The sequence below is a fragment of the Ailuropoda melanoleuca genome, chromosome 5 (assembly GCF_002007445.2).
Source record: "Ailuropoda melanoleuca isolate Jingjing chromosome 5, ASM200744v2, whole genome shotgun sequence".
NCBI lineage: Eukaryota > Metazoa > Chordata > Mammalia > Carnivora > Ursidae > Ailuropoda > Ailuropoda melanoleuca.
In genome coordinates, this window is record NC_048222.1 from 69,728,820 (window position 1) to 69,756,504 (window position 27,685).

Consider the following 27,685-nt stretch of genomic DNA (forward strand, 5'->3'; position numbering starts at 1 on the left):
AGAGAGAACATGTGAGTGGGGGAGGGCATGCAGAGGGAGAGGGAGAATCTCAAGCAGACTCCCCACTGAGCAGGGAGCCTGATGTGGGGCTCAATCTTAGGACCCTGAGATCATGACCTGAGCTGAAACTAACAGTCAGATGCTTAACCAATGATCCACCCAGGCACCCCTAAAGATACCTTCTTTAATCTGTTCTGTTGCCCTTTCTTTCTCACTGTCTCTTCTTCACAGCAGAATTTTTGGGAAAAAAAAAGCACACGACTCTCACTTGATCTATTTTCTCATCCATTCTCCTTTCAAGCAGTTGTAATTGGCTTCTGTCCCTGGCCCCCACCCCCAACTCATTGAAATCATGCGATTTGAGTGTTACATTTGGTCAGCACTTTGCAGTGATCTTGCCTTCTAGGCTGCATTGTTAGCACTGACTGTTAGAGTTAGAGATGCCTTGAAATTCTCCCTGCTTCCTTGAACTCCTGATATACTTTCTCTATCCACCCCCAATTTCCTCCCATTTCTCAGCTCTCTCCAGTCAATCTGTGGACTCCTCTCCCTTCATTCATCCTTAGATGTTGTTCCCCAGGCATCTTGCTTTGCCATTTTACCCTCCTCACACTACACAATCTCTCTGGACCATCTTGTGTACTCAGATGGTACAGCAACACTCATCTATTATACACTGCTATTTCCAAAGTGGCACCTTAAAGCCATAATTCCAACCATCCTCCTGACTGATCTATTTACCTGCGTGTTTAATCAGCCACCTCAAACTCAACGTGTCTGAACTCATCATGAACTCGTCATTGCCAAACCTCAATTTGTTCCTCCTCTGAAATTCCTTCTTGCAGTTAATGGTTTCATCATCTTCCCAGTCATCACATTCAGAAACCTGGATGTCATACTGAACTTCTTGGTTTCTCTCTCTCATTCCCAACGTACTATTTATCAACAAGCCTCACTGATTCCTCTGATTCATTCCCTTCCTTCCACCCCCAATTCCTCAACTTTTCAGTGGGTCCTCTTTATCTAGACAATGCAACAGCCACCTAATTTTCCTGATTGCAGTTTAGCCATAGTGGTTCCAGGAGAATTTTTTAATAAATGCAGATTTTTATTCTTTAATCTCTCTTCAGTAATTGGCCATTACTTACAGACTGACACTGAACCTTTTTAGTACGGACACCCTGAAGTCTCCTTTGATCTGTTTTCTGTCAACTTTCTCCACTTTTGGCTCCTGCCTCTTCCCCAGATTGGCTGTGGATTCCACTCTTGCATAGCATCTGCCTCTCCCAGGACCATGCTTATTCATGCATCTGGGCCTTCACAAATGCTATCTTCTCTCAACACCCCTTCTCTCCTGCAAATGCTCAAAGTAAGGGGACAGATCACTAAGCACAGATTCCGTGAATGGCTTCCTCACAATCTGTACCCGCTGATATGAAGAATTCCCAAATAAGAAAGAAATACTGAATTGCCACGTACTCCATACCAATATGCTGGGATGATAATAAGAAACCCTCTGACCACAAATTCAAATGGCCCAAATAGACAACTTATCTTTGCCCTTCCCAGTTCACAACCCCTCCTGATTTTGGCTTAGTTGTGGCTCAGAAGCTCAGTGTGGCATAGTAATTCAAAATGATCTAAGTAGTAAGTACTTTATTCGTTCTGCATCTGTCCATATCCTACCAATTAGTTCAAGTTGTACTTAGGTCTATTACAAATGAAGCATCTCAAATTCACACATACTATGAATTGAGCCTTTGGCAAAGCTAGTTTTTAACCCTGTTTTCCTCTCTACTTTCTGTTAAGTGGCCCTTCCACTTTGCACAAAGAAATTATGTGCTGTTTCCTCTCCTTTACCTAGAGCCACAGCTAGAAGGACTGCTAGTGATTTCGTGACTCAAACCCAGAGTAGAACTTTCAGTCAGATAATCATGTACTCCCTCCTGGACAAAGTTTGCCTAAGTCCCTTGGAATCTTCATGAAATGTCAAGACCAGTTCCTTCCAGCCAAAATTACAGAGGAGGCTGGATCAAGGGAACATAATGCTTTTGAACCCTGGTGACTCTCTCTTCAGGCTCCTTTACTTTCACATTGAATATGACACTCATACACAGGAGACAAAATAGTTGTAAACCTTCCATTTCTTGCTAGTTAAATGATCTTTAGGTCATATGAAGCACTTGGAGTCTCCCCTTCCCTGCCAAAAATCTGTTTTACTGCATTCATCCCAATATCTCATTTGAAAGGAGACAGGTGCTTAGGTTTGACATCTTTCCAGTCTTCCTTAAGTTTTATCTACCAGGTGCCATCCGTGTTCTATCCACCTTCCTTTATTCATAACTTGATTGCTTCTACTGCTTTTATTTTTAAGTGCATCCTCCTCCCATTTGCAATAGCCTAGTGATCTATTTCCACCTCCTTCTAATAAGGATTCAAATTCACAATCCTTAAGAGAACAATCCCAATTGAACCATTCTGCTTTAATCTTCCTTTTCCACACTGGCACTACTTTCATCTGTCTAATGTCATGCTTCTCAGCCTGCTCCCCATCAGAAACACTTAGAGAGCTCTGTAAAAAATACTGATGGGCAGAACCAGCCTCAGAGATCTGAGATGGTGTCCTTGCTCTGATATCCTTAAAGCTCGCCAAGGGATTCCAAAAGGCATCCAAAGTTGAAATCAACAGCCACTGTCCTTAATCTTTACTCTGCTCCAAGCACAGCTGAGACAGTATGATACCACAATATTAGTGGATTCTTTTTGGCAATGACTTACACTTAGGTCATTTCAGAATTGCCAAAGGAACACGTGCTATTTGAAAAAGCCCCTTCCTGATTCTGATATGTTCCCATAAGGGGAATACCCCTTCATTACCTACATTGAAAATAGTTACTCTACCCAGCAGATAAATTCACATTCTTTCCATGATACCTCACAGCTCCTGAAAACCTGGCCTCTGCTAACTTTTCCAGATACTTCTCTATACTTTCCCTGTGCTGCACCACTACAGAATCAGCATATGTTTAACTCCCACATTTTCATGCTTTTACACATGCTATTTGCACTACTTAAAACACCTTTTCTCTCCATTTCCACCTAGCAAAAGCCCTAAAGGAAAATTCAGTCAAGTTCAGCTGAACCTTCTGGCTTAAACTTTCCTTGACTCTTCCTGACAAAAATTTTTCTTTGACATTGTTGCCAAAGAACTTGCTAGGTTCACATCGCATTATAGTCATTTACGCTTATCTTCTTTGTAAATCTAAAAGCTCCAGGCAGTTGGGGACCATGCATTATTCATGTTTGAACTTCCAGAACATTGCACATTGCTTGGCTAGTTAGTGATCCATAAATGCTTATGGAATTGAATTATTTCCTTAGTTTTAAATACCAAGACATCCTTGTGCCTCTGTATTACCCACCCAACTAGACTTGCAGCTTCAAAAGAATTTTTACAGAGAGGTACATGTGGTCACTCCCTCTTTGACAGTCCCATACACAACATAAACTATGAGATTTCATAGTTGTTATTGCCTACAAAATTCAAATAAAACATCCAGGGGTTTTGGGTTTTTTTTTTTTAAGTGTGGGTATTTCTAAAAGTTGGCATTCATTTAATTTTAACAATTCAAAATACGGTAGATTAGTGTGCTTTCCACAATAAGCTTAAAGGCTGTTCCCATAAGTATAAGAAATATAATAAACTACGCAGTAGAATCGAACCACATTTGTGATTTTAATCTGATTAGGGACTGGACTCTAGGCAGCTCCCCCAGCCTCCAGAGGGGCTGGTCCTTCCCTCCCCTTACCAAATCCTCATTATTTTTTAATATCCTTCACATTACCACTGCTCAGAGATATCATCGAAGGAACACACTGTACTGAAACCCAAGCAACAGAGGGAGACTTTTGCTTGTCTGGTCCCCACAAACACGTCTGTCAAAAAGAACGTGGAAAAGTGCCTGCTGATGAAAGGCATCATGATGGTGCCAAGCAATGTGGAAAAATCATCTGCTAGCATTTTGTTGTTATAAACAACCTCTCCCAGTGGTGCTGCTGGGGCCAGTAAAAATTCAGGTTATCTGCTGTATAACTTGAGTCAGTCAACCTTTTCCAGGGACTCTTCCAAATTCTACATTCGAGCCGGGGGCAAGCTAGAATATTCCCAGGGATGGCACAGAAGCGCAATGAAACTTCACCACCTCAGAGAAGTGCAGTCTGAGCAGATGGAAGGAAAGAAAGGGGGACTTGAGGGCATCAAGCACCTCAGAGGGATGGAACTGGGGCCTCACAGAGTGAGGTGAAGCAAGAACACAGTGGTTCTATGGCTTTGAACGTGGGCATCCTGGCTTTCCTGTTCTGTTTCTGAAGGCCGCTCAAAGGCTTCAATAATTCCCTGTGTAATTGACTTACACTTGTTACTATAAAAACAAGCCTCTATTAATAAAAAGAATGGCACTGGGCTTGATAAAATTCCCAGAACTTAACAATAGCTGGTTTTAATCAACTATTATCAATAATTCTTTTGTTCTTATCGGAAATAAATCACATCATGTTACAACTAAGAGGCCATCGCAGGGACGCTCAGAAACATGAGGCACATCTGATACATCAATGTAATTAGAACTTGCTAGGAGGAATAAATAAAGAAACTGGACAGGAAAAGGAGTAAAGAGCAATCAAAAGATAAAATCGCACTTAAGTTGACTTGGGAGTAAAACCCGACACATGCAAGTCTGTCGAGTACAAAGTTAAATTACACACGTGTAAAAATGGTGCTATCTCCAGGAATCATCTGCCCTGCTGATGTTCAGTCAAGATAGTGCGAGAAAAGAAACCAACGTAAAGTAAGTGTGCTAGACCCCATGTGAGGTGCCTTAAATTTAATCCTCGCAACTCTGTAAGGCAGACATTCTGGGGGAAGTGTTAACTTCTCTAAGACCCCATGCCTGGAAAATGGCGACAAAGAAACTTAAATCTGGCTGATATTAAATGCACACTCTTTCCTCTTCATCATTTTGAACTGATAGTAGCTAAAATATTAGAATTTCTTAATAATGTTTAAAATTGAAAAATAGCTGACACACAATGTTATGCTAGTTTCAGGGTACAACACAGTGATTCAACAACACTGTATGTTATGCTGTGTTCACCACACATGTATAGCTGCTGTCACCATACAATGCTTATTACAATACCACTGACTATATTCCCTATGCCATATCTTTCACCCTTCTGATTTGTTTATTCTATTGCTGGAAGCCTGTACTCCTCTTTACCCACTTTACCTATCCCCCCCCAACCCCTTCCTTCTGGTAACCACAGGTTTGTTCTCTATATTTATGGGTCTATTTCATTTTTGTTTTTTTAGATTTGACATATAAATAAAAATCATATGGCATTTGTCTTTCTCTGACTTCCTTCACTTAGCATAATACCCTTTAGGTCCATCTATGTTGTCACAAATCCCAAGGTCTAGGTATTTTTTATGGCTGAGTACTATTTCAGTGTGTGTGTGTGTGTGTGTGTGTGTGTGTGTGTGGGTGTGTGTGTATCACATCTTCTTTATCCATTCATCTGTTGATGGACACTTGGGATGCTTCCATATCTCGGCTATTTAAGTAATGTTGCAATAAACATGGGAGCATACATATCTTTTCAAATTAGTTTTGTTTTTTTTTCTGGTATTTCTATTTTTTTTTTTTAAAGATTTTATTTATTTATTTGACAGAGATAGAGACAGCTAGCGAGAGGGGGAACACAAGCAGGGGGAGTGGGAGAGGAAGAAGCAGGCTCATAGCAGAAGAGCCTGATGTGGGGCTCGAACCCATAACGCCGGGATCACGCCCTGAGCCGAAGGCAGATGCTTAACCGCTGTGCCACCCAGGCGCCCCGCTGGTATTTCTATTTTTAATTTTCTGAGGAAACTCCATACTGTTTTCCTACACTGGTTGCACCAATTTACATTCCTGCCAACAGTGCACAAGGGTTCCTTTTTGTCCACATCCTCACCAACACTTCTTGTTTCTTGTCTTTTTGATTCTAGTCGTTCTGACTGGTGTGAGGTGACAGCTCATTGTGGTTTTGATTTGCATCGCCCTGATGATGAGCAACTTTTCATGTGACTGTTGGCTACCTGGGAAAATGTCTATTCAGGTCTTCTGTCCATTTTTAAGTCAGAATATTTGGGGTTTTTTTGGTGTTGAGTTGTGTAAGTTTTTTATATATATATTTTATATTAACCCTTATTGTATAGATCATTTGCAAATATCTTCTCTTACATAGTAGGTTGCCTTTTCTTTTTATTGATTGTTTCCTTCACTGTGCAGAAGATTTTATTTTGGTATAATCCCAATGGGGTATTTTTGCTTTTGTTCCCCTTGCCTGAGGAGTCATATCTAGAAAAGTGTGGCTAAGGTCGAGGTCCAAGAGATTATTGTCTGTTTTCTTTAAGAAGCTTTATGGTTTCATGTCTCACATTTAGGTCATTAACCCACTTTGAATTTATTTTTGTATTTGTTATAAGAAGGTGGTCCATAATAATTATGACTAGCAACATTACACACTATCTATGGCTTATAATGCATTTGTATTACATTCATGTTTATAATTATGGCAACGACCTCTGCCAAGGCTGGTGCTGTACCTGTTTTCCAGATGAAGAGGGGCATAGAGACAGTAAGTAAATTGCCAGTGAGATAGACTCAAATTCAGACCTTTTCACTTAAGAACTTTTCTCACCTTATCCCAGATCCTCAGTTATTAATAATCCTTCCATTCAATACTCTGAAATCAGAATTTCAACACAAAAATAGAGCTACTTTCTGACAAAAAATGCTTTCTTTAAAATATTTGCCCTCCACCCTTCTGGAAAAGAACTGGAGTCACTGAGTAAATAATAGATCTGAAGAGTTTGTGTTTTGGTTCCTAGGTAAGTGGAGAGGAAAGCCCTGTCTCGGGGTCAAAAGACCTGGATTTTGCTCCTAGTTATTTCAGTCATTAGTTCCTTGGACTTCCAAAATTTTTTAATTCCTGTAATCATCATTTTATTAATATCCAAAATGAGAGATCTAAAATACTTAGTAAGTTTTCCTTTAGTTCTAAAATGTTAATGCTAATAATTTCCATACCCAAGACTTCATCATATCTCTTCCTCTCAAAACCTCCTAGAATAGAGCTCTGCCCATGAAAGCTTGATAAAGATTTAAAGCACAATACTAATTAAGCCATATAAAAATAGAGTCCCAACTCTCCTTATTAATGCAAATGTACACACAAGGTCAAGTAGACTCATTAAGGTGCTCTGACACACCAGCAGCTCCATTTGCTGTTATGATAAAGCCATGGATTATTTTTGCAATCTGATAGTTATTATGAGGATTCAGGAATATACTTCAAAAATAAATATAACCATGGATCTTCATCCAGTGAAGTAGTGGGGAAGTAAAACAGAAAAAAATTTGAAATCTGGACTGAGGTTCCTACCTGGGAAACAAAACGAAACAAAACTTAATTGTAGCCAGAGTGCTTTTGTGGAATACAAGAAAAAAAAATCATTACTCACAGGGGATTCTGGTAACATTTTATTTCTCCGTTATTAATATCACTAAATGTAGTGTAACTCACAGAATGGATGTACCTTGGGATATCCATGAAAATGATTTTCAGACTTCATTTTCACAAAAAGTAATTCTAAACCTAATGAGCGAACCCAAGACTGCACATTTTTAGGCAATAAGCCAACACACTATCTCCTCTATTAAGGGAGTGGACTTGGAATTTTATGTTGTATTATTATCACGACTGGAGCTACAGCGAGTCCAGTAAAGTATGAATGATCCATTGCAGAGTACCTGTGAGCTTAGAAGCAATAGATGGTAAATTCTGGTCCTCAATGTGGCAACAAACTGAGGTTCTTCAAGTAATTACAGCAATTATTTTAATATTTCCTTCTCAACTCATGCACTGCCCATGCAGGGACACCATCCTATAGCCACTACAATGGCCATCCTATGCCCCATAGCACCATTTTGGAAACTATCAAGTGGATTCCCCAATTACATTTGCCTCACATACTCCCAAACTTTGTATTCTTTTACTTGAAGTGAAAAGTGGTGTTGGGCCACTTAAATAGCATTATCAAATGGGAGCACGTGAGGAGGGGCTAGTTGTTGATCTGTCTGGTACTGAAAGTAAAGGTGACACTTGCACATAAACTCTGCAATTGCGGATTAGAAACAAGTTCCCACATCTTTCCCAAAGTCATAGCTCTCTGGTAGCACCAAGAGGATCGGGGAGCGATTGTGACAAATTCCTACTTATGGACTTACTCTTCATGGTGGTGTTATATGAACCAGAGAGACAGGAAGCAAGTCTTATCTCACTTATACCAAAGTCTCTCTACCATCTAATGTTCAAATAAGCTTTAGTGAGCATCTATAATGCATCAGATCTTGTGAAAAGTGTCAGAGAAATGACAATAATTAAGAAACAATCCATACTTCGACATTCTAGCTGGGAGGAGACATTTGTCAGTTTCAATTTTCATGACAGCTAAGCTATATGGATTTTATATTATTGTTATTGACACATAACATTTTCCTTGAGAACTGAAGAAAACCAAGTACCACACCAGTTGATTTGTCCAGCAAAGATATCCCAGGTTATTCATGTTGCTTCTACCACACAGGAACAGGCCACTCCAGGCCCAAACACTTAAAACTAACCTCCTGAGTGTATTTTCAATGAGTAAGCAAGGAGGTATTTGGCTTCCTACCTTCACATTTTTGAACAAATGACCAGTGATGTGTGCCTAGGCCACAACCACCTTCTCCTTGCCACTTTGAGTCTTCCTGAGGATTAGTCACTTGATAAATCTGCCATTGAATGGATTTAAAATTATAGGCTAATCGACAAAGAAAACAAACAAGAGGGTTTACATGTTTTTCATTAAGATCTGGGCCCTGGCCTAGGACATGTCCTCTAAGGAAGCTAGGAAGGGAAATGTCTTAAATTTCCAAAAATTGCTCACCCTAGCCAAAAGGCACACTCATTATACAGGACATAAGTTGAGATGCCAGAAAAGAGCTCACAAAATTAAGGGTAGTCTTCATTCTCTAAGTAATGGACCCAAGGAGAAATATTTTCTACTATAATTGGAGAGATTGGGTCAGGTAATGGAAAAAACACTAAAATAGTGGTCAGAGTGCCTGGATTTAGTTCAGCAGAAGACTGGTGTACGACCTCAAATTTCCTTCTTACCTCTGGCTATTGTCTTCATCTGTAAAATAAACAGGTTAGAAAAAGATCAAGAAGGCTTACAAACCAGGTGTCCTGGGATCCATGGAGTAGCTGAGCAGTTCTGCAAACACTTAGTTGTAATGTTATTTTAAAAGGATATTTAACCTAAAAACAACAAGAACTTTAAGAAATACAGAAAGTTATACAAAAAAATACACATTGCTTTTTTTTTTTTTTACTAGTACTAAGGTATTTGGCTTTGTTTATGTTTTTCTTTTTGGTTTTTCTGGCAATCTGGAACACAAAGTTTTCCCTGACATATTCTGGGATCTATTCGGATATTCCAAAGACAAATTTCATTGATTAGGAAAGTTGTAGTTCTATGCTGGTCTCTTTTTTTTTTTTTTAATTCAGGCTTGCACTTATCCATGTAAGTATCTTCTACGACACAGATACCATATTCAACTAAGCAGAGCGAAGGCTCAGGTTCACCTGCTCTGTGCAGGCTCCCACTTCGGCAGAACATTCTGCTGTTGGATAACAAGCAAAGGAATGAGCAGAGAAACAGGTGATTTTGGCATTTAATTTTATACTTGATGCTTTTTGCAGCCATTCTTAATGGCTACTAATTCGATTGTTAAAATTTCCTATAATTCATGTTTCAATCTTGGGGATTGTTTTTAACTGAATACAACCTTAGGACATTAAGGGAAACTTTTTTTAACTGTTTCCATTTTTAACTATATATTTTATAAAATGTGGTTTTGTGATTTTCTTTTAGTAAAATAAAGTAATTGGACACTGTGGCTTATTTAAGACTCTAAATTTAAAACTCCTGAATTCAAATTTGTGTTTATCAAAAAGCATCTTCATGAAAACATGAGAGGACCTTTATGACCTTGGATTAAGCAGAGGTTTTTTTTCTTTAAAAAAAATTGAAGTATAATTAACAGGCAGTGTTAGTTTCAGGCGTACAATATAGTGATTCAACATTCTATGTGTTACTCAGGGCTCAACACAATAAGTGTACTCTTAATGAGGTCTTAAACATGTCATCAAAAGCACAATCCATCACAAAAATCAATAAATTGGATTTTTTCAAAAATCCAATTTTGGCAAGGCACTGTTAAAATAAAACATAAGCCTCAGACTGGGAGAAAACTATCTGCAAAATACATAGCTGAAAAAGAACTTGTACCCAGAACATAAAAAGAACTCTGTTAAAATAAAAATTAAGAAAATAAACTCCCCCTTCCAAAATGGGTAAATGATTTAAATAGCTCATGAAAGAAGATATATGGATAACATTTAAGCACATAAAAAAGATGCTCGATATCCGTTAACCAAACCACAAGGAGATACCACTACATATTTATTGAAAGGAAGAGAGGGGAAGAGAGGAAAACTGACCCATCTGACAATACCCAGGGCTGGGGAGGAATTGGAGCAACTGGAACTCTCCTAGGTGACCAATGGGAATGTAAAATGGCACCACTACTTGAGAAAACAATTTGGCTGCTTGTTATAAAGCTAAATATACACTTGCCATGTGATCCAACAATCCCACTTCTAAGTATTTGCCAAAGTGAAATAAAAATGGTAACATTAAAATCCATACACACACGTTTTTAGCAGTTTTATTAATAATCACCCATGATGGTTAATTTTGTGTGTCACCTTGACTGGGCCACTGGGTGTCCAGTTATTTGACCAAACATTATTCAAGGTGTTCTTTGAGGGCGTGTTTAGATGAGGTTAACATTTGAATCAATCAGTAGACTGAGTAAAGCAGATTGCTCTCCCTAATGGGGGTGGGTACCATCCAATCAGTTGAAGACCTGAATAGAACAAAAAGGTTCTCTCTCCTGCTAAGAAAAAACTGCTCCTGCCTAACTTCCTTTGAATTGAGACATTAGTTTCTTCCTGCCTTGGAATGCAATCTTCAACACTGGGTCTTCCTAAATCTCAAGATTTTTGGCCTTCATGCTGGAACTATGACACCCACTCTCCTGGGTCTCCAGCGTGTCAACTCTCCTTGGAGATCTTGGGACTTGTCAGGCTCCATAACTGCATGAGCCATTCCTTAAAATAAATCTCTCTCTCTTTATATAAATGATAGATAGATAGATAGATAGATAGATAGATAGGGAGATAGATAGATATAGATGTATACATCCTATTAGTTTAATATTTTTTGTGGAGGACCCTAGTACATTGCCAAAATTGGAAGCCACTCAAAGGTTCTTCAACTGGGAAGGGATAAACAAATGGTGGTACATGCACAAAGCAGAATCTAATTAGAAATAAAAAGGAATGGACTATTATTGGTGCAACAACATGGATGAATCTCAAATGTGTTAAGAAGCTGGACTCAAAAGGCCACATACTATATGATTTCATTCTTATCACATTCTGGGAAAGTCAACGTTATAGGGACAGAAAAAAGCAGGAATGGTTGCCAGGGGCTTGAGGTCAGGAGAGAGGATGTCTTCCAAGGGACACAGAGGAATTTTTTATGGTGATGGAATGTTCTATGTCTTGACTGTGGTTATGGTTATAGGACTGCATGGGTTTGTCAAAACTTGTACACTTACAAAGGGTGCTTTTTATGGTGCATAAAATAATCTAAAAAAAAGAATTTACATATTGACATTATAAGCAATATGTATGCATTTGTATAAATTTAAGACTGTAAAATGCATACTAATAAAATGCCACTTATCAGTTGGACTTCCAAGCAAGATTTTGTTTGCAACAGAATCTTTCTAAGAAAACATATTACAACCACACAGAGTAAGAGTCCCAAAAGCATCTAAAGAAGTATCTAGAACAAAGGTCCAGCTTCCCTAACATTAAAGTTTAAGCTTTCTCATCCATGCTATAGCATTTTCACACCTGTGGCCCAGGTTCTGGAACTCTGTCTAGGTCAGGGCTGGGATGGAGTTAGCGGTGACCATCTAAGACAAGAGCGCTACATTCAGCATCACTCTCACATCGCCACTATGTGACAACATGGCCAGGGAGTGAACAATGTCTACTAAGAGCTCAGAGTGCTAGGCAGGATGTTACATTGCCTTTAACACTGTGATGTCTCATTACTTCCCCTCTGTCAGTCTTTTTCCTATCCCATTATTTATGATGAGTCTGATTTTTCTCATTGTAGTTGATCACCAGTTGTTTTCAAGGATAAAAGGTCTTACTTCTCTGCCTCTGTAAGTAAAAAGGGACCTAACGTCTTCTATTCCAAGGTCAACCTGAAGAGTTTTCTCTATTAATGTTTTTCTTAACAAGCCTCCAAAGGAAGGGTCAGGGTGTTAGGTTAAAAGTGTGCCTTGGTTTTGTGATAGATTGATAGGTGGTGTCTGTGTGACTGGGAGGAATGAAAACCCCACAAAACTATCAAAACAGTCTATTCCACAGGGCAATTAGAGAAGTTTCCTCCTATACTCACAGGGTCTCCAAGGAGGCCTATTATTCCATCAGTGTTGTAGGCTGCAAATTCTATTCTGTAAAACGAGGATGACATTATCTATCTTGCTTTCTAATATACTTTTCATGGAAGGTAAAAGAATCTCAGAATAATGTACTCAGAAGAAATCAAGAAAAGCTCTGACTGAAAAATACTGCAGAGTTAATTTAATATTGAATGTAGTTAATAGCAACTAGCTGGGTTTACAGTGCATTGCCAGTTGGAAACTGCTAACACAACCCTAATCTCTCCTGTATATAGGTTGATATGTACGTTTGCGTGGTGGCCTTAGAGAAAAAGGTGGATTTAATGTGGTTAATAAAAGTCAACCTTTGTTTCTAAATAAAATGCATTATGTAGGATCCAAGTACCCTGAGAATGCACATTCAAATACACTAGAATTGTATTACACAACAAAAAGCTAGGATGTTATGTACAAGACACAATGCTTATGTGTCAAAATTCTTCTCAAGCAATATTTTACATATTCAATAATAGGTATCTCTCTTGCCTTTTACCCCTACCTAAAGAGTGCTCGAGTCCTTCTTCTCACATCTCCCCCTCCTCACAAAAATGAGAAAACCTGCCTTAACCCTGTCCCATCCTCAAGGAAAAATCCCCTATTATGTTCATTGACAAGTGTTGTTCTAAAAGATTTGCAGTTGTCTGCTGTCTTTGCACTTTACCATACCCTTTGTGTAATTTCTCAAAAATCCGGTCTAAATCACCACCATTTTACTGAAAAGGCTCACAAAAACCACATTTAATGGCTTCCTGAGTTACCCAGTTTGGTGGATTTTTCCTTTCTCCTTTGGGACTTTGCAGCTGAACTTGAGAACTGCCCCTCTTGTTTTCTCTGAGAGTATAACACCCTGGTCCTCTTCCTACCTTGCAATTACTCTGCCTGCTGCTACCTTCCTCTCCTCCTTCCATCCTCCAAACACCTCAATTACATCAAGTTAAGAGGACTTACGTTTTGTCTCTCTTGTTCACTGATGTAGTCCTAGAACAAGGAGTAGGCACCTGGTCTGTAAAGGCATTCAGATAGTTGTTAAATGAATTTTCCAATATCCCTAGCCAAGAAGTCCCTAAGGCTATTGTACCTCTAAAACTATTGCATTCAGTTAGCAAAGGGAAGAGCAAGAGGAAAGAACTCCTGAGCAGTGCCCACACAAGGCCTGTTACCAATGTGATGAAAGCCCCCCGATTTGTATGATTACTGCTATCACCCCTTCAGTAGGTCCTAGCTGATAAGTGCATAGCCGATGTGAGACTGTGTTCTTTCCAACAAGCCTAATGAAATTCCAAAGTCCAAAGTTACATGTCCATCTCCATCCAGACCTGGTCAACTCCGTCTCATTCAGTGGACCTCCAGACTGAGTTACTTTACAATACGCACATGGCCTAGATGAGAGTTGACAAACTGACTCCAAATTGTCAAAATGAACATTCTACCCCAAAGACATTAATAATGCCATCATTTTGAATACACACACACACTTTTATTGGTATGAATTTTTATAGTTCTTAAATATTTACACTTTAAAATCATTGAGGAAGTCACAAATATGAGTTACTCCATGTGGATCCAAGCGTTATGACTTATGTTTCGACCTTCCTTCACTGGGACAGACACCAAAGTGACTGGAAAAGCGGTCCTAGAAATGCCTTGATTGACAAAAAGCCTTGAAACAGCACCTGTGACAATGCGAGTGACTGCTTTCTTCTTCAAGCTGGCTAGGCTTTCTGAGTTTCTGTACGTAAGCAATCAAGTTTAATGAACATCTCCAGTTACAGGTCTATCTAGGAAGAGGCAGAAATGCTTCTAGTGCTGTGCTTGCTTCACTTGGAATCCTTGCAATTGAGGATGCATATAGGTTGACAGCAAACAGGTGACAAAGTACATCTGTAGTCCCTTTTCTTGAAAGCAGAGGAGCCTAGAATAATGGTTGGGGAATTCTAAAACTCCACAAAGAAGGCACCCTGACCATAAGGCATTAATACATATCATTTTTAGAAACAGTTTTGGGAAAGTATCCCACTGATTAATTTAAGCTCACAAAGATCTGTTGCAATATTTAAAAACCGATCTCTTCTTTGTATAAACATGGATTAAGAAAAATGTAAATCCCCTATGTGGGTTTATTTTTTAATAGGAATATTAATTATATATTTATAAATCTAGGGTGCTCAATGCCTTTAATAGTCAAGGCAATAAATGGAATCTGGCAGAACATTTATTCTGATTACTAGATGTTTCATGATACTTGGAACATCAGGATGCATGTGAAATTACACTCGAGTATGATACACACAATAACTTGGAAAAGATCAGATCTCATTTTGACTTATTCTTTTCTCCTGGAATATAGACAAACCACATTCTTGTTTTCCTCCTGCACTACTCCCCAAACTTAGATTTAACTATATTACATTTGATTGATATTCATCTCCATAATTTGGGTTTTTTGAAAGGATAATTGTTACAAGAATCACATTTTTCAGCTTTCCAGTAATTACAAGATATGAATTTAAATCAGAATTCTTATTTCCTAAGTGATCAAACACCGAACATCATTCATGAAATGTTTGCAAAATAAATGTTTAACGATTCTGTACAAAGTTTAAATGTCACTTCAAATTTATTTTGACAGAGAGGTTGAGATGGCTATAATTTTCTCTCCATCAATTTTTCTATTTTAAATGTTACAGCTGTACATATTAATAATGTGAAAAGACAGGGGCACTATTACCTGAAAACTCCTACATAATTTCTCCACAAGTCATTCAAAATTTAATAACTAAATATACAGGTTAATGATGATACAGGGCCAGCTATATAATGTCTATCAAACTCCATGACTGTGAGAGTGTTTTGTACCAACAATGTGCTGCTGTCTCATGGAACGGGTCTGCCAGTTACAAGAGCTTAAACCTGCCAGCTTTGTGCCATGCACCCTTCTTGAAAAAATGAACTGGCTCCAGGACCCACAGCAGTCATCCATTCTAAATAACTATAAACTACTTACACTTAAATATTTAGATTGCAAGGCATCTCGATGTTGGACCATTACCTTTCCCTCACTGCACATCAGAGCAGAAGACTTTCTGACTGCCTGTCCTTGAATACAGTGTTAAAACACATATGAAACAGATTAGAATTGTAGAGGTGTTTGAAAGAAAGGAATTTTGATTTTTATGAAGATGGACATGAAGATCATTTTTCTTGGTCCAAATTTACTATGTTAAAACATCCTGCAGTCTCAACTATAGCTGTCAAATATAAGAGCAAATGCCTGTGTCCTGCTCGATCTCTTTCTTTTACTTTTCTTTCATAGGCTTTTCATATTTCATATCAACATAACACAGGTAAGAATAAAAGTGTAGAATTAAACCCAAACATGATGACCTGTGAGGAAAATACCTAACAGTCCAGTACTAAAAGTTGGAGCTTATAAAGAAGGAAACATTTGTCTTTCTGTTTCTGGATATAATTGGTTTTAAAAGTTCATTTTTAAAGGGTTTGCTATGCAAAATCCTCCAGCAACATTCATAGCTTCTCAGTAATGGTATTTAAAAATAATCTTTTGTTATGGGTGGTATTTGGTTGCAGGTTGGAGGGAAAAAATGTAAAATCACTCCAAGAGATGCTCCTGATAGCTGGCAGCCTCTATCTTTCCACTTCTTCTTCTTCTTCTTCTTTTTTTTTTTTTTTAAAGGTAATTAGGTTGCTAATGAGCAAGAAGTGAGTGATGCTGTAGGAGTCCAATGTTTGAGTCTAGGTCACAACAGAGTCAATTTGGATGCTGATCTGTATCTCACAAGTCTAGAAAAAAATCTCACCTGAAAATTACAATCAATCTCTCAAGCTCTACTTATAATGCAATTTGAAATCTTGCAGAGACAAGAGAGACGAAAGGAGCAGAAAAGTATTAGACAACCTTCTGACCTTGAAAAGGCGATGCGCAGGCAAGAAAGTTGAAATTGAACGAGATATTTGGAAGAGGTAGCCTTATTTACCTCCCATTGCTTTGCATATTCTTAAAAGAATCATGTTTAATTTTGTTGGTGTGTTCAGAGATTTTGGTTTTCAACATGTATGTTAAACCTCTCACATGCTCCATACCACCACCATTCATGGGCTGCATGATGGTTTTCCTGCCCACCACTGAAATCCCAGTTAGCCCTTTCCCCACTTTGGCAGAGCAATCTCCATCGCTTTAAGTGACAGAGCACTGGCCTGGGAGAAGACCTCACGTCTGCTCTGAGTCCTTCTATCAGCTGCCTGCAGGGGTTTAGGCCCTTTAACTGCTAAGGAGTAGCAACCAGAAGGTGAATCTCCATGGGTGGTGGACTTCACTGGCTGTAAGGAGCCCTGTCCTGCCGGGAGCATTGTGCCTCCTTTAGGGGCACTGAGGAAGAAAAGGGGAGAACCATCAAACTTGATTTTATTTATTTATTTTGAAGATTTTATTCATTTATTTGATGGAGAGAGAAACAGCCAGCGAGAGAGGGAACACAAGCAGGGGGAGTGAGAGAGGAAGAAGCAGGCTCCCAGCAGAGGAGCCTGATGCAAGGCTTGATCCCAGAACACCGGGATCACGCCCTGAGCCGAAGGCAGACGCTTAACGACTGAGCCACCCAGGCGCCCCCAAACTCGATTTTAAAATCAGCTCTTCCAGGCTGTGGTTCCTCAACTATAAGATGAAAGGTTTTACAGATTATCACACATTCAAATGAGTCCAAGGTGATTTCACCTCAACTAATACAACTGATCGCTCACTCAATGTAAGTTGTCTTAACATGCAACATCTGATAAATGTCCACCTAAGACAATGAGAAACAGGGTATCCCAGTAGAAAACCATAAACTGTCAAAATTATCTTTCATAAACCTTCCAAGAACATAGTTTTCCTACTATACTTCTCCCATGTCTGTGTGAAAAATACTGCCTGTAGAATCACTTTGGTTTAAATCTAGTTCTATTATGGAGGAAGAAAAAGGGAAAACCAATCAGCGGTTAATTTATGCACTAATGCATGTATTACTGTGATAGACGACTCATCTGCTTGCTATTTATTAAAAGTTTACGTCCATCTTATGTTCGGCACCGGGAGTGAAGGACAGGGACAATACCTCTGCTTTCACAACTGTATTATGACCAAAAGTCTTGCTAACTGCCTAAGTTGGGTATAAAGAGCCAAGGTGTCAGAGCAGGGAGCCTTGGGAAATCAAGAGATGGTTTCATATATGATGAGGCTCCCTTGCTGGGCCACAAAGGACTGGCAAAGGTGGAGTGGCAGATTGTGAATAATCCAAGTAAAAGAAGAAGGCAGAGTGATGGGAACACATAGGAAAATAGTGGAAGAAAAGACTAGTTAGAAGTTTGAATCTGATTTTAGAAGGTCTCAAATACCACACTAAGGATTTAGAGCTTAACTGGATAAACAACAGTGAGGTTGGGTAAGACAGAGAAGCAACAATCTCTAAGTAATTTATAACATGGCTTGAATATAGGCAAGACCTAAGGGGCTAAATTAGAATGACAGCAGCAGAGTACCAAGGAACAAGTGTATGTAAGGGACCATGGAGCTAAAATAATCATAACTTGGCAATCCACGAGACACAGACGCTAAGGGTGAGGTTGCCAAAGATGGCTGAGCCTTTTGGCCGGACTTTCACTCTTGGGAAAACAGTGGAACCTTAAATATATAGGGCAGCCTCCAAAAAGACTATTATGTGCTGTCTTTATATTGGGTGGGGAGAAAGTTAGAAGGAGACAGGTAGACAAGTCTTTTCAATCCTTGGATTATAAGAATTTTTGGTGCTCTGGCTTCAGAAATTTTAAATTTTGAGATACTGAAAACAGCTCCCAGAGTTAGATTTTCCAGCAAAAATCAGAACTTTTCCTGGAGCTGGAACTCAGGGAAACATTTGAATCCAAACAAGTAGCTCTGAAAAGCCTTTACATAGAGATAGCAATCAACGAAATCTTCAAGGGACAACACGTGGAAAGTCAGGAAACTGAAGGCTACCTTTTGCAGGGTCCCATTTGTGGGGTGCTGTGGAGGCAGGGCTGAGGGGGAAGCAAAGAAGACGGAGAAGCACATTCAAAGGAGGAGGAAAAACAAGAATTCAGCGTCCTAGACATTAAGGCAGAGGATCTGAGAAGGATTTCAACACTGATGTTCGATCTAGAAACCAAGCCAATGAAGACCAAGAGGGGACCAAGAGCATGGAATAACTGCTTCCTCCGTGCTCTCAGTCATTTCTGTACAGAGGTAACAAAAGGCAAGTGGTAGGAGGATTGGCTACATGTGACTAATGTTTGAGAACTTTGCCAGTGAGAAGAGGGATGGAAGCTCAAAGGTGCAGTACCATCAAGAGAAGGGATTTTAAAGTAAAGGATAGCTGAATTTATTATGAGAAGTGGGGGAAGGCAATGGCTGAAAAGAGAACAAGGAACGAGGAAAGGTGCAGAAGTGGTAGAAAAGGACATCAAAGAGATCAGGTGGCAGAGATTGGGTGCTTTAGTTTCTTCTCATATGCATGGGGGACAAAGTTAAAAACAAAGAAATAGGGGCGCCTGGGTGGCACAGCGGTCAAGCGTCTGCCTTCGGCTCAGGGCGTGATCCCGGCGTTCTGGGATCGAGCCCCACATCAGGCTCCTCCGCTATGAGCCTGCTTCTTCCTCTCCCACTCCCCCTGCTTGTGTTCCTTCTCTCGCTGGCTGTCTCTATCTCTGTCAAATAAATAAATAAAATCTTAAAAAAAAAACACAAAGAAATAAAGGTGCTAATAGTCTAGAGACAAAGGCACTCATTCTTTTTTATTTTCTTCTTATCTTAAAAGAAATGCCCTCTCCCCTTTCCCCAGGGCCAATTCAACCTACTGGGTCTCTGATTTCACCCTTTTCTGTGTTCTCCAGGGACACTTTTTTAATTTGCTCCTCTCTGGCTGGCTCTTCTCTATACCTATTCAGGTCTCCTGTTGAAAACGCGGGGCTACTCAGGCTGGTTCTGTGCATAATCGATGCCTAGTGCATATCCTTTCTTTTCGCTGCACAGCAACTCCACAAACATTAACCTATGTAATCTGAACAACCCTGTGGTGAAGGTGGGATCCCCATGTTATGGACTGTCCCAAACCACAATCCCAGGAAGTGTCCGCTAGGATTCCAGACTGGATCTTCTGCCTGTCAAGGCTCATGTTCTTTCTCGATGCAGAGCTGTCTCCAGATATGCGTCAAGATGCCGGCAGTAGACTCTGTTTCTATCTAAACATTACAGAGTACCTGGCTTGCTGTCAGAGACCAAACTTTAAATGGCTGAAATAGCTTGATAGATTGTGTGAAAATTTTATGGCCCTTCCGTCAGACACCATAATTTACTATCACATAATACACAGAAGAATCAAAAGAAACCATCCCACAAGGGCACACGATGTGGAGGCGGTGGCCCTTTGACACTCTAAGGCCACAGGCATTATATGGATCCAATAAGAAAGCTGCTTCTACGAGCGAGAGAACAACTCTTGATCTTGCAAAATGTTTTTGGACACCTAAAGGCTCTTTTATTACTGAGGCTGATTAAAATGAAAAGCTTAAACGACTAAAATGTTCTTTTTGATGAGTTTTTGCCATGAACCTTGGACCCTGTAGTCCAGTGGGACTGGAGCCCTTTGATCCTGGGCACTCACATAAATTCAGAGTCATAAAACAACATTGGATTTGATTTTACTAGTGTGGCTGATGTTGCCAGATTTGTAATGCAATCTTGTTTTCTCCCCTCCTCATTTTTGGGCCCATCCACCATTATTTTATAGCCACAGGAAAGGAGTTTCCATTTGTTTTTGGCAGTCAAGCTTCAAGACTGAGCCACTACTCTAGAATGCTGGAATTCCAGAGAAAAATAATGACACTGTATTATATTCATCAGCATGGGAAGAATCACTGTTACTTTATGTGCTGAAAATAAAATACCAAAAAGAAAACCACTTTTCTGGATGAAAATACTTACAGATTTTCACTACTTAAAAGAGTTCTAAGATGATGTGGCTGAGAACTATACTACGAGTCTGAAGTAGGAAAAATATCAGATTTAGTGTTCATAAATTTCTAGCAAGACTAATTGAAAATTAATGTTAAAAAAGTAAAAAGACCCCCAGGTTATGTATTAATGAGTGGCAGGCCCTATCTTAGCTTCCAAATTTCATTTATCTAAATAAATAAATAAATAACCTGCTATCTGTGGGAGAAGTAAAGGAAATATTCAATGACATGTTCAACAAAAGACATGCCATAAATATAACTTAGATGTTTAATTCACTTTCTTTCCCAATCTTCTAATCATTTTCCTATGCATCTGTACCACAATATTCCTATAACTTCTAATTCCAGAAATGAAAATTTTACTGTAATAGGTCTATAAGGGAAGAAAAGCACAAATACTTTTATAGAGACCTGTATTACAGAGACCAAATGATCATAGTGGGTCACAAGTGTTCATTTTTAATGAAATAAAACATCCGTTTGAGCTCACTTAGAAAGATCAATGATATACTTAGCCTGTTCACTAGACCAGGGAATACTAATTTAAGTTGGATAAACAGTTTCCAGTAATTTTTCATGGCTTGCCTGAAGGCTGGGAAATTGGTCACCAGGATAATTCTGTACGTGACATGGGACACAAGGGTCATGATAGGTCTCAGTAATTCCAATTTGAAAAGAGTGACCATAGAATAGATGTGTCTCTATCCAATGGGCAGTGTCTCATGGCATTTTCACCTATAGTTTCTCAATCCCTGCCTGAGGCTCCAGTGAACATTTCAGAGTATGGTCCAGCCAGAGGAACAGAATTCCGACACACATTCACCTCCTTGCGTGTGTGAATATATTAGATTAAGCATAAATGAAGTTGCCATTTTATAAGTCAAAATAGGTAAATATCAGCAATTTCCTATGGTTCAACTTACAAACCTCATCCAAATTTGAAAAAAAATTATTCTGTTTTATCAATACCTTAAATTATATGCATCATTTCTTTGCACCAGATGACTCATGCCATATGATTAATATTATTATTAATAAACGGAACTGTATTATACAGATACCCACAACAGCTTACGGAGTGTAAGAAATTGTCACCTATTTGTAGAGAAGAGTAATTGTCTTGGTGTTGTGCATATAGTCAGTTATGATGAGGGAAGGGTATGCAGATACCAAGAAAGAGCTTTCTCATTTCATGCTTGAAAGCATAGCATTATTGTCAGCACCCTCTTTCTCCCTATTATTTACATATTCAAGAAATATTTATTGTGTACTGACAATGTTCCAGTAGTGGTCTAGGTACCCAAGGGAGAACGAAGTTGTGCAAACATTTACAGTTTCAGTAGCTCCAGCTTTAGCAGAAGCATCCATCAGCATTGGAGAAGGTCCACACTTCCTGTCAGACAGCGTGAATTCTCTCTCTCCTGCCCCTAACTTAGGCCAAGCCAGTATCACCTGCTACCTGCGGGCTGGCAACACTTGCCAACTGTCCTCTCCACCTCCACTCTGGCTCCCCTCCTATTTACAACAGCAGCCGAGGGGGGAGAGCATCTCTTGAAAATGCAAATCTTTTCATGTCTCACACTTCTCTGCTCAGAACCAGTAGATTCTCAATGTTCTGAGGATGAAATCGCAAAACCTTAAGGACCAACAACACCCAATTATGGCCTCTTGGCCTCCTCCATGGCAGTGCTATTCAAACCATGATCCATGATCCATTAATGGGATAGAAATCAATTAATGCTTTACCACCAGCATTTTAAATACAAGAGAGTTAAATATATCAGAATAAGTTCACATGAAGTCAGTTCTGTTTCATAAAATTCTTATTTCTCACACATGCACAAACACGTAATCTGGGTTTCAATGTAAAATGCATTGCTGGGGCGCCTGGGTGGCACAGCGGTTGGGCGTCTGCCTTCGGCTCAGGGCGTGATCCCGGCGTTACGGGATCGAGCCCCACATCAGGCTCCTCTGCAATGAGCCTGCTTCTTCCTCTCCCACTCCCTGCTTGTGTTCCCTCTCTCGCTGGCTGTCTCTATCTCTGTCAAATAAATAAATAAAATCTTTAAAAAAAAATGCATTGCTTATTCCAAGATGCAGTTTAAAATGTTTGAATATCACTACTCCAGACCTTCATCCCCAACTTCTCTCCTCTGTCCAGTCGCACTGGCCTCCCCAGAGTCCTTCAAGCCAGCCAAGCTCCTCTTCACCCTTCAGGTGTCTGCTTAAAAGGCACTTGCTAAAAGAATCCTTCCCCGACCTTAAATTTAAATTATATCCTATCATAGCATCCTATACTGTATTTCTCTCCACAGCAATATTATACTTCCTGAGTGATTATTTTATCAATATCTGTCTCTCTGACTGGACTACAATCTCCCAGGGATTAGGAACCACGTCTATTCTGTTCCTTCCAGCATCCAGCACAGCACCTGACACCCAGTGCATTCTTAATATTTAGTGAATGATAGAGAAGTCTAACTTCCTCCTAATGATTCCATTTGATGAAATACAGATGATCAATTTCATAAGGCACTGTTCCTGGTGGCTCTTTTACTTCTCATACAGAATGTGCATGTATATGGATGGCCATAAACACATCACGTATTGCTTCTGTAAGTCCATTGAGCCTTATGCCTACGAATACAGACCTCTATGCACATATCTGTCCATGCTGTTTTGAGAACTAAACTAAGAGCAGTTTTACTCCTCATGTGTTTAAAGCGAAGTTCTGAACTAGAAATCTGCTTCTATACAAAGAAAATCCACTTGGAGCTTTAAGAAAAAAGGGTCAAGCTGACCTCCAGTGGTAAGATCAGGGAATGGCTTCTAAAATAATTGTAAAATACCCAGGTTATCTGTCACAAACCCATATATCTATGGGATACACCTTTCTTTATGTGTATTTGCAACAAATAGGGGTCATACTGTCCAAAATACTAGAATAAAATATGCAGAAATGTATTACAGAGACACAGCAGCTTCTGGAAACAGTAAAAACTTCCACTCATTTATGGCAATCAGAAAATCTGAGACTTGATAATTCTCTTAGTTGAGAACTAAGATCTGAAATTTTCAAATTCCATTAAAAGTAGATAATATTTTTTTTAAAAAGCAGATGCTAACACTCATATAGTCTTTCCCTTCATTAGTCTCTGGGTAACACTACGTACTTATTTTAAGCTGTCTGCTGTTACTTGACCTTTACGGAATAAATTATATTTTTCTAACTATATAGTAAGTCCTCTGAGTAAAGAATTTATGTGGAGGTTAAATAAAATAATCCAAAGGGTGTGCTAAGTATAGTGTCTGGCATGTATTAATACAGTAACACAGTAAATGTTAGCTGCTATTGTTACAATTTTTGAATGGTGTTTTATCTCTAGCACATCTCCTATGTTTGACAGGCACTCAGTTGGTATTTGATTATAAAAAGCAGAATTACATATATGAAATTATATTTTAGCAAGTGCCTATTTTTATAACAAAAACAATTTTGAAATGCAACATCTTACTTAGGTCCCCCCCACATCTATGCTGTAACTCTTGGGGTGGTTTCACATATTCAGATGTTTCTTTCACAAAATCACAGCAGCATCAGTATTTCCATTAAGAGGAGGTAATGGAAATGACAGCATCACACTTTTATGACAAAATTATTAAAAGCAATGCTCTTTGGAACATTAGGCCTAACACTTATTACAGAATGTTTTTATTTTATATAGATACAGGGTTTATATTGTAAGAACTTTACCACCAAAAAATAAACTCAACAGGCACTGGCTTAAACTAAGCATGCTGGTCATCGGGAAAAATATAGTAGTTATCATTTATTGGCCAACTACTACATGCCATTTTACTTCCAATCCCATACCCGACTACCTACTGTAGGACTTGCACGCAGCATACACATCGACCAAGTTACAGTATCATCACAACCTCTTTCTTATGAGAAACTGAAGCTCAGAAAGGTTTAAGTAATTTGTTCAAGACAACACATGTAGTATGCAGTGAAGTTAGGATTCAAACTCAAGGAAGATTGCACTTCTGGGTTTTTATCCAACTGTCCTGCCTGGAGTTAAGTTGCATTTCATCCAACAAATGGTTAGTTGACTTCCCCATATAGATTCTTTTTCAGCAGGTTCTGCTCCTAAGGCCCACCACTCTTAAGGACTGATATTCTACCCAAGGATAGATCAAAGGCAAGGGTCAGACCAGAAACAAGGTCACGTCATGAATACTCTCTGGCAAAGACTTTCAAGGTGTCAGAATTTTGAAAGGTAGTTCAGGTGAAGATTGGGAGTGCACCTCATAGAACTAGTGTATTAACCCATCTAATCCTCATATATAAAGACTGGCACATAGTAAATACTCAATAAATACCAGCTATTATTATTGTTCTTCCTCTACTAGGACACAGAGCAAGCTAGAACAACTTGGAGTGAAATGGTCAGAATATACATATGCATGTAAGTGGACACACAAAAACATGCAACAAATTCACAGTGTGAATTCCAAAGCCTACATGAGACTGGACTTGTTAGAAGAGGCAACAGGTACCATGTATCACACACGAGCACATCCTACAAATAGGTGACAGCATAGGGAACAGCTACATCATTCCATATGCTTAAGGGATCAGTAATGGTGGGTTTTGGAAGCTGTATTGGGGAAGACAAGGTTTGTGAATAGCTAAGGAAACCCTGATACAGAAATCAATGAAGTAACTAGCTGGCAGGATGCCTAGGAGTTTTGCCCCAGTATTTTCTGATTTTGTGGTCTTGACGAATTGATTTAAGACTCAGGTTTCAAATCTCTATGATGAATATAAACAAGTAGCAAGAGTACGGTGAGAAATATAGTCTCTCCTTCACACTGGGCTCAGAACCAGCTGTGAGCAATGAAGGTGAAGAGGGTAACCTTCTACCTGCTCCTTTCTTCTATACTTTGGTGGGAAGAACAGCAGAACAGCTCGTGACTTCTGGAACCAGTGAGACAGGAGGGCTCTTCTTCCATCTCTTTCCCAACACCACAAAAATGTCCCCCTGGTTTGTTTGAATATATGAAGAGCCTGTATGGGATAAGAATAAGGGGTGATCTGCAGAAGCTGTTGCCACAGGATGAGGGGAAGAAGGAAAATGAAAATTAAGAAAACCATTCTACTAGAGAAAATGAATCAAATCAGTTGACAAGTTGACAGCGGAGAGGAGCAGACTTGGAAATCAGACACACCTAGTTAGTAAATCTTGCCATCGCAGTAACCAGTGGTGAGAACTCAGGACAGGACCTTACTTCTTCTGACTCTCAATTGCTTAGAAATTATGTGTATGAAGCACTGAGCACAGTGCCTGGCAAAGAGTTAGTACTTCATATTCAATAACTGATGGTAACCATCGCCAATCAAGTCAGAAAGCAAAGGGTACTCATTTAAACTCTACAATCAAACAAAATTTCTTCCCATCCCTTCCTAAAATGTCCTAGAAGATACCCAATATTTTGCACTACGAGCTTATTTTTTGCTTGCCTTCCAACACTGCTGCCCTCTCTATTCCATCAATAGCCCTTTCAGGAAAAGGCAGGAGGCAGGAAGAAAGGGAATGAGGAAGGAAGGGAAAAGGAAAGGAGAAGAAATACAGAAGTCCCCAAAGATCTATTAGCTCAAGAGACTTTTTCTTGGTATTCAAGAGACCATAGAGAAAGAGGATGAGGACATTCTTACTCAGCTCTCTATGCCCCACACCAGGGTCATCAACTGATGTCTACAGAGTCAGGCAATCAATGTAAACAAGTAAAGGAGTCCAGATTTTTAGGAGGAAGGGAAGATGACAGCAAAGCAGGAAGACCCTAGGCTCTCTTCCTCCCAGGAATGCAACTAGATAACTATCAAATCATCCTAACTACCCAAGAAATCAACATGAAGACTGGCAGAACAAACTCCCCAACTAAAGGTAGAGAAGAGGCCACATATCAAAGAAAGCACGAAGTGCGGAGACATGGCTTGAGAGAGAAAAAGACCGTGGTCACTGCTGTGGGGAGGGAGCCGAGGTCATGGAGAAGGGCAAGAGACAGACTAGCAGAGAGGGGAGCAAACAGAGAAGACAATTCCCCATAGCAACTGGGTTGGAAAGAGAAAGGGCCCAAATTTCATGAGTTCTCAAAACCAGGAGGACTTAAAGACTGGAATTTTAAAGGTCAGCATGGTTGGCTCTGGGAGAACCAGAGGCACTGGGGCTGCTCTTGGAGAAAATAACCCACAGACATACAGCATGGAAGGAGTGATCTGAAGAGTGCCTGGGCACACAGTGGGGAGGTTAACTGCTATCTTGGAGTATGTCTCAGAGAGACAGAATTCACAGAGAGACCCCCTCCAGGAACAAAGGAACTGGCAGATGTCATTTCCTTCCCCCATTCCTTAGCATAAGCACAGGGCCACCTCTGGGAACCAGTGCAGTCCCAACACTTGCTACCTAACTTGCTTACACCAAGCCCCCCATTCCCCGCACTCTGATGAAACTGTCCCTCCCAGTCATGATTGCCTCAGTCCCAGCAAGAGGGGTCCCATACCCCAGGAGACAGGCCCAATCCCTGCTTTTACAGTGTCTCCCAGTATGGAAGTTTTACAGAGCCTTGATTCTGGCAGCAGGGGCGAAAGGTCTTATTTCACAAACAGACCAGAGCACACCTGGTTAAAATATGTCACATTCAGATCAGGGACCAAACAGTGCCCACGACAGGCAAAGACAGCCTCTGCAGATGACTGGCCGGAAGGATAGAGCGGCCAGGACACAACAGCAGAGCACACATTGAAGACACTCCCGGAAGTGCCAGGCCCTGGGGAACAGGGGACACTACATGGCAGGGCACTACAGGACCTCTTCTTCATAAGGCTATTACCCTCAAGAACAGGAGACATAGCTGACTTTCCT

General features: G+C 39.7%; 1 protein-coding gene across 8 annotated transcripts in view; it reads right to left on the reverse strand.

Moving 5' to 3' along the window:
- The window catches only part of FMN1 (formin 1), a 412,618-nt gene that overhangs the window by 201,939 nt on the left and 182,994 nt on the right, over nucleotides 1–27,685 (reverse strand). The window contains exon 8 of one of the 8 annotated variants that reach the window (XM_034661213.1): nucleotides 22,874–25,830. The exons of the other annotated variants lie outside the window; for them this stretch is intronic. Within the exon in view, the coding sequence (XP_034517104.1) occupies nucleotides 25,630–25,830 (201 nt within the window). The 3' untranslated portion in view covers nucleotides 22,874–25,629. Of the gene's footprint in view, nucleotides 1–22,873; nucleotides 25,831–27,685 lie in introns of those variants that run through there. 8 annotated transcript variants of the gene reach the window in all.